This window comes from Ascidia mentula, chromosome 8 (assembly GCF_947561715.1).
Source record: "Ascidia mentula chromosome 8, kaAscMent1.1, whole genome shotgun sequence".
Taxonomy (NCBI): Eukaryota; Metazoa; Chordata; class Ascidiacea; order Phlebobranchia; family Ascidiidae; genus Ascidia; species Ascidia mentula.
The window spans coordinates 7,807,684-7,819,540 of record NC_138573.1 but is presented as its reverse complement, the minus strand read 5'-3'; the positions used below and the strand labels follow the sequence as shown (position 1 = coordinate 7,819,540).

The window sequence follows — 11,857 nt, the reverse complement described above, 5'->3', positions numbered from 1 at the left end:
CCTTTGAAAGCTGTAACTCACGGCAAGCGGCACAAACGGCGAAGCTTGCAACACAGTGCAAAACATAAACACACAAGTAAGTGGTAGGAAAGGGAAAATGTTTACTGGAGTGAAGAACATCGGGTTTAAGTGACCACAAGAATGACGTAACACCTAAAAATGACACAAATACCACCAAGCTCGGTAGAGAGTGGAATGGGGTCGCATTTAGAAAAGAAAGAAACACAGCCGACGTGAAAAAGAGTGGGATTGCTCAAGCACAACACAGAAAATAAACAGCTTGTGTCGGTTTCTAGTTGCTTGATGGCAACGTGCCGTGATCATGAAACATGTTGTTGCCGATAGCTTTCACTTTCTGTGCTGCTGTCGGGCCGAACGACTTGGGAAACAGGCCGACGCTGCGTTGTGGCGAGTGCCCGTGACCCCCCGAGCTGCTGCCGAAACACGATGTGGTCACTGGTGTCGCCCCCGAGGTCGGCGTCATCAACACGGCTGCAGCAACTGTTGAACATCCGGGAGTGTTGCGAGTTAGAACCGAAAGCACGTCGGCGAATGGAGTGTTGTTAAGCGGACTTGCAACCTTATTGTTGCCTGAAAGAAGCCAGGACACTGAAGACGAGGCCGCATGGGGAGAGCGCCCGTGACCTGCAAGATAAACGATCGATTAAGGGGGGCGACAAATCGAATCAATTCGCACGCAGCGCGACGACAACGCGATGATTTTTTTTATTTTTGCCGTTCGCATTTTCTGTATTCATATGAGAAATGTTCTGAAGTAGATCACGTTTTTTTGAAGAATATTTGTACGTTTGAAATGTATAGATATCACATTAATAAATGTATGTCTTTTCCCTCTTACTTAATATTGATTTCTGGGACTGATCTTATAGATAAAAACAGATTTCACAACGCTTCAATTTTTTTTCGATAGTGTATCATTTTTCCCCTCAGGCCATCACCAGTCTTCCTATTCACATCATCAGGTATGGACGATGAGGAGGCTTTTAATAATAATGACATAATTCTACTGCTGGATACCGGAAGTTTCATTTTCGTTTTGTTGTAGAAGAAAAAATAGTAGCGGTCTTTGCTATAGGGAATGATAAAGTATTGCGCTTTTGTTGGATGCTGGTTTGTTCCGAATGAAAATGTTTTATTAACATGCAATCGAACGAAAAGTTTGTCCTATTTGATATCGTACCTAATAGGCAGAATAAGCTTCATAAATTATTTTATTATTAGGTTTTTTAAAAACCTTGGCATTGTTTTTAGGCATATTTAGTGGCACCCATTAAAGTTACCCCCTTTATTTGACGGTTAGTCCACCATTAGTTTGCAAAGCCGGGTTTATAAAAAAGTATGATTTCCGCATAACATAAAATACAGAATCAAATGAACAAAAAACATTGCTCACTTTGTAGCGAGTGTTGGGCCGAGTTGTACTGCACAGGCATGTTTTGAATTTGGTTGCTAATCGTTGGTTGCTTTGTGCGAAATGCGTTGGCCGGCGAAATGTCCGAACCAGCCGTTGGTTGCGTTCCTCCTGCCTCGACGTTTAAACTCGAGCTAACCTTGATTGCTTCGTCACCTATGGCACTCAAATGCTTGTTTCCTGGTGAAGGAAATAAAGCTATGAAACTACATTGTCACAGGAGCGGATCGGAACAGCTGTACGAGAAAATAATGCATGACGGCATTTGTTCAACCAACCATTGTTTTTGTTTCTGTGTTTTAGTATTTTGAAAATGACCAAACTCTGCTTTAAGTTGTAGAAAAATTTGGGTTTTTTAATAACGACTCGTAACCAAACGTCAACTTAATTTTTTTTGAGTAATCTTATTACAGTTGAACAAAATTTGGCACAATATTGTTACAAAAACTGCGAAAACTTCGCCACCTTAGCAACGTACCAACCATATTGACCAGTTCTGCAGCGCCACCTAGCAGAGAATTTTTCAGCGACATGGCTTCCACTTTTGTGTTTGCAGAGTTTGAATGGTTAAGCAGAGAAGGAATAGTGGCACTTGCACTGATTCCAACACCTAAAATCAAATGGAGATATTAGCTGCTGATCAGCCAAAAAGATTGAGACACGGATCTAAATTAACCAAATGAAAACAATGATATACTATGTGGAAATATGTAGTTTTCAGTCACACAATACAAGCAAGATTGATTAGTTTAAAACTAAGCAAGGAAATATATATGTGTTGACGCAATTATTTTTTCCCCACATAAAAATCACAAGCGACGCTTTCAAAAAGTAACAACCGCGACAGAATCCTGTCGACCTTATTTCCATAAAAATGCAAAGCGTTGAATTTATTGGAAAGAGCGGACAGCTAAGCGTAAATGGGAATATTTGACAGTTAAATGTGACCGAAATTATTATTCCCGGCGGCCCAGATTTGCAAAATCGCTCTAACCGCTTATGGAAATTGACGCGGAGTCGAGCGTGAAAGCGCCAAGCCAGTGAATGTCGAGCTGTGCCGCTCCCTACCACTTTCTACAGCTGCTGTATTTAATCGATAAAACGCGAGCTTCTAGAAAGTACCGTGAGTCACAGTTAAGCGTTGCTAGTTTACTTGCCCGAAAATTCCCAACCGAAAAGTTGCAAAAGGTGTTATATATTTCGCATTTTTGCTTTAAACGTGAATAACGCAGAAACATCTATAACACAATGATCCAAGATCAAAACCACATATGGCGATTTATGCGTCTTGTAAGGTTGCTCATCGTGTTGCTTAATTCACGCGACCTAAAATATGAACTTCTTCTTTCCCCAAAGAAAATATTCGAAAATAAAATATCATAAATCCAACATTTTTAGCAAGAAAACGCAAAGAAAAACCCAAAACAAAATTTACGTAAATTACCAAGAAAAGTAGTCAAAGCACCTATTTCTTCGATGGGGCTTGAATTGTTGATCGAGTCTGTGCTGTTGATCGCAGACAAACTTCCAGGGCTTGCGGGAGAACTATCAGGAGATTGCTGGAGAGATTGTGGTTGCTGTTTTGCTCTTTCCGTTTTTCGCCATTTCGCTCTTCGGTTTTGGAACCACACCTACAGTGCAACATATGGCAATGTTTGCAACGCACATTTCTGGCAAGAAATCCCTTCACAAAATACGTTTGATTACCGCAAAAAGCTTGCCCGCTTGAACAAAATGGCGACTGGACAGTTTGTTTGATCAAAAAATATTTTTTTTAAACGCAATTAAGTGATTCAAAAAAATAAACCATGGCGTTTTTTTGCATGCAGTGAAATGGGGGGGTTAATAATTTGTTTTTTCGCCTAAAAATATATCTTCGTTTCATTTTGAGGAAATACATACAGCGCATACATCTTTTGCTGTGATTATATATTTTATACGTTATCGCCTTTAAGTCACTGGTCAGGTGGCCACAGACCGCATGAAGACATAGAAAAACAATAAAATAAACGATCGTTAAAAATTCTGGTGGAAAAGGAAATTACCTGGACTCGGGCTTCTGTGAGGTCGATTTTCAAAGCCAGCTCTTCGCGTGTGTAAATGTCGGGGTAGTGAGTTTCGGCGAACACCTTTTCGAGCTCCTTCAGCTGGGAACTGGTGAACGTTGTTCGAATTCGACGTTGTTTGCGACGTTCGTGCAGACCCCCATAACCTGGGTGGTGCTGGTGACTTGTCTCGGTGAAAAACTTGCAGGGAACTGAACAAAAGCGAGACGTGAAATTTGTGAAATTCTTTTAAGCCTGTCCTTGCCTCAGTGACGAATTTTTTGCGGTAAAATGGTACAACTCAAACAGGTCATGTAGGAATGTTTTATGTATAAAATATGTTTAAAAAATTTTAGAGGTTGAATTCGTGAGCGGTTTTAAAAGCGCATAATGTGTGCTTTAACGTCGTTACCACAGCACGTGGTGGCCGCGATGTGAGCGTGGACCCAACCATATTTATCATCATTTGCTTGATCCGTTTCGACGTATGAACGGACATAGTATGAGCGGCCGACAGATGACAACTGACCCAGCAAGCAGCGTCAATCATTGTAAACAACAAAGCACCAAGACAGATGCTACTTGGGCATACGTGCGTTTTCGAGCGAAAAAAAACGAAAACAAAATGTTAGAACTGTTTTTGGCACAAGTATTTGCTTAAACAAACAACATTTAAGGCAACAATTCTAAGCGTTTGCTAAATGGGACAAATATTCTTAAATAGAGAATAAAGTAAGTTGATACTGTTTCATACACGGCTACTAAGAATTTTTATTTGTTTTGCTTGGATTTGCGTCATATCGAAGCTTAATACACACTATCGAATGTACGCAATCTCCATACTCCCTCTATTGACTATAAGGTAACAGCAATGCGGTGCAATATATGCTTAAGCTTAGTGGGACAGTACTTACCCGACGAATATGGCGACGTGTCCCGAAGCCCATTTAAACTGTACGCAGTGGATGACGACATCGAGGGCTGGCAGGTGGAAACGCCAAACGTGGTGTTTCGGATGGGGACTGTCGAGGCATATGGGGATGTGAAGTTTCCTTGCGATGATTGCTTGGAATGATAATAAAAATACACATCTTTAATATTTTTGCTCGTTTATTGCTATTTCTTTTTACTTTGACAATATTTCAAAGCCGATGCTCCCAAGAACTTAGGTAAAGAAAAAGATAAGTGACGAATTACTTTTGACGAAATACTTTTCAGTCATTTTAAACACAAACCCAAGTAAAATAAAATTCTGCAACCCTCTTGAATCTGAAAAAACGCGAATTTTGCCTTTTCACTGTTACACAAAGAAAGCGGAGATTTTACGAAGTTCTGAAGTTAAAATTTGCCGCGACATTAGATTTTAGGCAAAAGCAAAGAACACGCTCTCGATCAAAGCAAAAAAAACAATAAAAATAAAATACAAAAACTGTTACCATAAAATTAACATATTTTAGGTTATTACCTGCGCGTGGGCGCATGGGTTAAAGTCGGGTGAGTACGGATTTGTCGCGTAACCTTGACTGTCGTTATTGGCCGCCGCTGCAACCATGCAAGCCGTGGTGTCGTAATTAGAGCCAACACCCAAGTACGAGGAATAGTCCATTGCGGCTTTGGGCAGTCAAAAAAACAGAAAGACGTCAGTTGCATGAAAGAAAATTGAAAATAATTCGATTTCCCTCTTGCTGCTGGAAAAGAAAGCAAGTTACAATTCACGGCAATAACTTTAGATTTGGCCAAAATTAACCAGCGCGCCTTCGCTTTGATATAATCAGCGCGCGCTCCGGGCTCTCGTTATTGCGTTATTAAATCCATGTAAATGGAATAAAGCCTCGAACTTGAGCAAGTTCAGTCAAGTACGGCAGCCACAAAGTTGCGAATATAACAACATAATCGCCAAAATCCAATTTCTAATCGAAACTGCATTATGTCGCCAAAATCAGCTGCAATTGCTACACTGTCACTGCAATGTTGTTATCGCGCCCGATATAAAGTCAATTGGCTTTTCCCCTTTTTCGCCGCCTCTCTCCGGCCCAGCGGCGGGGTCGACTCTTCCCCAAATCTGGAGATTCACGTTCTTCGCTGCTGCCACGCGCTACTGATAAATTGGATTAAAACTGCCTCAAGAGCGCTAAGGAGAACTCTGCTCTTTTGTTAAACTTGCTCTGGTTGCCTTACGGTGTCACTTCCAGACCCACCGCATCGAGAAAGGCTGATATTCAACCAGATGGCACCGGACAAGCTTTTCCAAAACGACGACAAAACGGGTAAAAATATTGAAGAAAAAATGGGTGTGCTTGTGTAGTGGTGGAAAACTTGAAACGCAACGTTTATTTGTGCGTCGCACAGAACCACTCTGTAGGAAAAATAACTAATGAACAACGATTGAAAAACAACAAGAACATGTTAAACGTTTGGCTCTAAAGCCTTAATAACATATTTTGTTGCCTGTGAGATTATTTCATTCAATTGGGAAATATTATTTTCCTTCATATCAAAATTAGTTGCCAACGTAGTTGTTGCGGACATGGTCCGAACATGTGAACAAATGACGGCAATAGAACCAAAATAGTGGAATTCAGAAAAATTTCCCATGTCGTGGCATTAAGAAACATCGAACCGAACGCCCGCTGTCCAGTGGCCTCCCCTAGAAGCAATTGAACCGACAGGTGCTGCGCGCGCAGGCAACTAATAGACTCTCTCTATTCGGATTTAACAACATTTCGAACGACCGGTGGCGTCAACGCCGTGGGTGTAACCCATTTACAATCGACGTAGTGTTCGCACCGACCCACTACAAGTACTCCAGCTTTTAACGCACCCGTTTTTGGCCAGTGCCCGGCCACGCGACTTGATTTGTTTTGGGCTTAAGCACTTTGCAAATGCGGGAGCTTGAGTTGATGGGGTGAGTGCCGACGGTAGCCATTTTGTTTACTGCAAGTCTCTCTTCCTTTGCACGCTTGACAATCAGTTGGGAAAAGGACAGAAGCATTTTTTTACAGAAAAAAGTCGTGTTGTTTGTAACTTTTTTTTGCGGCGGACTGTTATTGTGTCGGTGGTTTATAAAATAGTAACTTCGTTTATGAAAAAAATAGTCTTCGTTTTGTCTTTTGCAAACTTTGCGTACGACATGAATAGTTTTGTGCATAAACTAGCAGCATATATCATATAATAAAAAAGTTTGTATAAAAACCCTGCGGGAAATGGTTAAAAAGAAAATATTTCATAATTTTTGACATGCCAAAAAAACTGTGTTTGACGTGTTCGAGCCGGTTCGTCGTCGTTCCATTTCCGTCCACATTGCGCGACCAGGCATGCAAATTACAGTGGAAAGGAAACGGCGACTGCCCATCGCGAGCGGTCACTCGCACTGGTTCACACGTCGACGCTCGCCGCTTGATCCAATCACGACGAAACGCAAGGCTGGGCATTGTGAATGGTCGAGAGGAAGAGGGGTTTAGAGACGCCGTTGACTCCTTGCCGTGGCTATTGTCGTCCTGACAGTACACCCGGGTTATTTCAGTTCGTTTTGCGAAACTTTACTTCACGGCAACCGATGGTTTCCCACGCAAAAAGAAAATTAAGTTTGTCGCATGGGACGGGTTACGTGATGTTTGTGTGGTGATGTAAGTAACCCGGGTTCGCGACGAATTTGAACACGCCCCCAAATTTGCATTGTTGATCATGCCAGTCAAAAACAAGTCTCAGGTGACAGGGAATTTGTAATTGGTTTCTGGTCATGTTTAATTTACTTCGTTTTATCGAAAACTTACCATATTTAGCAGTGTTACGTGACCTGACCTTCTACCAAACGTTTAAATTTCGAAAACCTTTTCCTTCAGTTGCTAAAACAAGTTTAGTGTCATTTTGCAAACGGTGCAGATAGTGTTACTGCTTTCGCCTGTCACATTTCATCAGTTGCACTGTCTCAGATCATTAAAAATCATCAAGTATAACTTTACTTACAGCCTTTATCTATCATTAAGATGCTTAATGCAGCAAAAATACCATTAAAACTATTTCGTAAATTCCTATGAAAGTGCAATCATTTACATATTCGAAAACTTACGTCAAACAATGTGTCGAGGGTTGTGTTTAACAAGTTGGAGGCGCGCAACATTCAGGGCTGCATGGAGTCTTTCAAAGGGCGCCAAAATGTACCAAGACCGCCCGCCGTTAGATCACCGTGGATTTGTTAACGTTCACCAAATGCCGTTAAATGTTTCTCAATCTGTCGTAAGCGCTTCAAAGCGGCATCCACTTGGCAGATGATCGGTAAATGGTAAATGTGGGCGCTCTTCGAACGGTGTCGAGGGACCACTGTAAACAGCAATGACGCTAAATGCCGGGCTCGGTTAAAATCTTTACGGCAAAAAATGCTTTGTTTTTTCTGTGAGAAGTATTGCCTTCAAACCGCTGTTTTGCTGAGTTGGCAAAAAACGAGGACACATTGAAAGCGATTTTTTTGCATGTGTGTGTTGCCAGTGATGTAGACAAGGAGGACCAAAAGGGCCATGGCCCTACCAAAAATATAAGTTGTATATCTTCAAGTTTTTCGCAAATGTCCAATTCGTTGCCTAATTTTTTTTTTCAATAATCTGCCAATAATCACGTCTAGTCGTTTTCTGCTTGTACAATGATTTAAACCATAAACTTGTGCTTTAATTTTACAAAATATTTGACCTTTATCGAAATTTCAGGCTGGCAGTTCCATTGCTGCTGGCGATGTTAGTGGTGATTTTACGTTTCTTACAAACGTTCGGTGTGCATTTGAGCAGTTTTAATAAATTTTGAAATTAATAAATTTAATAAACACATTAAACCACGGCGTCCAAATAGTATATCTTATGATATTATCTGAAAAGCATCGAGTGAAGTCTATTTCTATATCTAAAGTGTGAAGTGTGACATTTTCAAATAAACCAAGTTGTATTGTATTTAAAAAATCCTTTATTGCCCGTGAAATTTAAAATCTACGAACACATGGCAGGCACCAAAATTACGATAAAAACAATGGAAATGTATTGATGAAAGACATTGCGTAGATGGAATTTAACCGGGTGTGTTGTTGCAGGCGTTGAAGTGGAAAATTTGTCCCACCATCAATTCGTTGCAACCGTCAGACGAAGTGCGGATGGAGCCACCAGAACAAACTGATGAAGTCGTCGCACGCGACTTTTCGGGTCGCTGATCACGAACCGGACGAGGAAACGTTGGTTCTTTATTCCGGAAGAATTACGACCAGCAATAAGACTTTCCAAGTCTACATAACGGCTTAAACCGGCAACCAATGTTTAGAGATCGAAAAAATGCAGGTGGAAATTACTGGGATTATACGATTTGTTTGTTTGTTGTAAGGTTACCTCGTACACGAGTGCTTGATTTGAAAGTTCAAAAACACAGGTTTGCCTTAGTATAAACCTCTTCAATGGGTGACATGAGCCACTGATTCACTAATCAGTAAAATTATTCAGCTAATATTGCGACAACGCTTAGATTTAATTAAGTGCCAATTAACTCCTTGATTTAAGGTTAAATTATTTTTTAGTGTTTTTCACGAAATTCGATTTTTTATCAAACATAAGTATTTTTGCAGAAAAACAAATGTGAACGCTTTGGTCTTTGATTGGTTTAGGAAAACCATATGCGGCGCCTGCTGGTAAAACAATAGCAATAAAAGATGTAAACATTTTATTTAGAATATTTTCTTTCGTTTTACGAATGAATTGCTAATAAAGGATCAACACACGTCGTCGGTGTGTGTGTTGGAAGATGCCATAGTGCTACGTGGACCGCTTACCAAAAACAAATCGAATAATATCTCGTATTTATTATTATTTGTTTATTTAAATGCAAGTCGATTCTGTACAATTTAACTGTTGAAATATGATGCCGCCTTAAGTACTGGGATCAAATTTGTGATCAAATATACGCGGTTAAGAGGAATTTTTTTCTTTTGAATTGTGTTTGCATCAGCCAATAAACTTTAAAAAATAAAAAAACGCATCATTTCATCATTTCTATTTCTCGCTTTTCATAGCGTGCTCGGAAGAAAGCTCAGCGCAGACTTTCCTAGCAGAAAATTTTCCGCAGCCTAATGCGCCGCAAATGCGACATAAGGAGCTTAGCGCGCGCGGCAAGTCTGCTGGGAGCGAGGGGCCTGGCCTTGACTGACATTGCACATTTATTATTGTCGATCCCGAAGCAATTACTTTAATTGGTTCTGTCGGCTGTGTTCGCAAGGGCCAAGTAAACATCGACTATGGAATAAATGCATTAGGACGTAGGCCGCGCACCACAAGTGCGTACATAGTTACCCTGGTAACGCGTTACGGCGTTAACACTACAAGAACTTTTATCACAAATCCATATTTCGCTATGTTGATACTAAACCAATTGCGGCCCCCTGTGGTTGCATTAAAACTTGGCACCGGTGCATAGTTGCAGGGCGCTAAGTGGATCGGCAATAAGCGCGCTACGCGATCAAGAGCAATCGTTGATGACAAAGCGGCTTTTCGTGTATTGGTCTTGAATAATTTTCGTCGCGTGCTTTCCGTTGGCAAAAACGAGGCATCATCACACAAGCGCTTTCTCGCTAAAGAACCATTAGACAAACGAGTTCGCTCAGGCCGCTTGTCATTGTGGCGCGCGGGAATAAAACGGTCCCGGGGGAGTTTCGCGTGATTGGATTATGGCAGTCTACGATTTAGCCTCCTTGCAGCCATTAAACTGGGAATTGGAGATAAGCGCAATTAAAACAATCGCGGAATAAACGATGCTCGCGCGTCAAGCTGCTGACGAGTGCAGCGGGCGGGTCGCGCATCGACAATTTGTCGAGCTGCGGCGGGAAAGATTTATCGAACTGCCGCCCGAAACGGGCCGAGGTGAAAAGTAAATGAAAATCCATAATGGGATTCGCGATAGGACAAGTATCGCAATTACTTGAAAGTTTGCTTGCGTGGTCACGTACGTATAGAAATGAGACAAGAATTTTTAATGAATCTGAGGTCGTGTGAAACCATATGCCAGAAGAAGTTGCGACGTGATGATTTATTGCTGTAGTTTTTCGTGCAAAGTTTTTAAAAGAGGCTAAAAAATATTTTGTTGACGTCAGCTTGTTGTAACTTATTATAGAGTGTTGGCTGTAAGAATAATAGTTTTGTTACACTTCTTGCCAAATGAGGACCGTTGCGATGTTTTCTTTTGTTACTTTAAGTTTCAATACATTTTTGCTCTGGGAAAATCTATCTTTGCATGTCAATCTAAAAACAACCTGAATTACATTGAAACAGGACTGTCTGGCTCACGAACCCCACATGATGTGATGCGGAAATATGTTTTCCCCCACCTAAATTTAATCCTACACTATTCTGACACGTGATTTTGCGATCAGTATGACCGCATGCCAGGATAACCATAACCTGTGTTCGAACCTTTGCACCAACGATGGAATTTGTTCTGAATTAGTATATATTTTTTTGCTTTTGACCAAATCCTGTTCATCCTTCACGGATCCAGATAAAGTTTTCTACAATGGGCGTAAGGGCATCTTGACTGACCTCATTTTCCCAGCTGTTGGTCCTATCCTTTTTTTGAAACACCTGAGTTTAGACCCCGGTTACTCTGGTCACGAATCCCGGTCAGATATTTCTTTATAGGTATATGGGTCGAACACCTTGACCGGTGTCGTAAGATTCTCACGACATTAGTTATTGATCAAACACTGCCACCAGGCGGGCAAGCAAAAACCCGAGTCCCCGTGTAATTCTACAAATTAAAAACATGGTCCATAGAAATGGTCACATTCTCGAAAATGCACGAAACGTCGATTGTAAATTGTGTCTCGATTCTTCCCAGTTATCTGTTAAATCAGCTGACACCCGGTAAAAAATATTTCACCAGATTTGGTACCAACAAAGCCAGGTTTTTTTCCAGGATCCTTTTTTATACCTTATATAATACATGGGTGATTCATGTTAAAAGCAAATCAAAAGATCGTGCAACTTTAAAGCAAATATCTGTAATGCGACTTCATGAAATAAAAATGCCCAAGGAAGTTATAAAAATTAAAACAAAATCAAAAAATGAAACACAATTACGCTGTGAAATGCTGCACAAGAAACTTGACACATTTATTGGAAGGAAAGATAATCACGTAGTCTACATAATCATCCTGTGCACTGCATGGCTCTCGACTTTTCGTTTGAGGCTACCAATTTTTTCGTCAACATGACACAGAACTCATTTTGGTCCCATGCGAGATTGTAATAGGCTACTTAAAACTGGCTAAATTAACATAAACTTTTTATTAAAGCAGGTGTCGGCAACTTTTTAAACACTTTGAAAAAATTAAGTCAAAATGTTACGCGCACCAAAATAC

General features: G+C 40.7%; 1 protein-coding gene across 1 annotated transcript; it reads right to left on the bottom strand.

Annotated features, from left to right (window-relative positions):
• Positions 1-91: 91 nt before the first annotated feature.
• Positions 92-5,083, bottom strand: LOC145911753 (uncharacterized). Its single transcript, XM_082999181.1, has 7 exons — positions 4,943-5,083; positions 4,392-4,542; positions 3,478-3,689; positions 2,898-3,063; positions 1,911-2,042; positions 1,415-1,612; positions 92-645 (listed from the first exon to the last, which is right to left on the bottom strand). Exons 1-7 carry the CDS (start codon positions 5,081-5,083, stop codon positions 293-295), a joined length of 1,353 nt encoding a protein of 450 aa, XP_082855307.1. The 3' UTR covers positions 92-292.
• Positions 5,084-11,857: the final 6,774 nt, after the last annotated feature.

Bases quoted from the DNA above. Each gene is read 5' to 3' on its own strand.
- LOC145911753 (XM_082999181.1), bottom strand. From the start codon at position 5,083: ATGGACTATTCCTCGTACTTGGGTGTTGGCTCTAATTACGACACCACG. The intron at 3,690-4,391 runs GTAAGTACTGTC...GCTTTTGTTCAG, and splicing joins CACGTCGCCATATTCGTCGG to TTCCCTGCAAGTTTTTCACC. The intron at 646-1,414 runs GTGAGCAATGTT...TTTATCTTGCAG, and splicing joins GGCCCAACACTCGCTACAAA to GTCACGGGCGCTCTCCCCAT.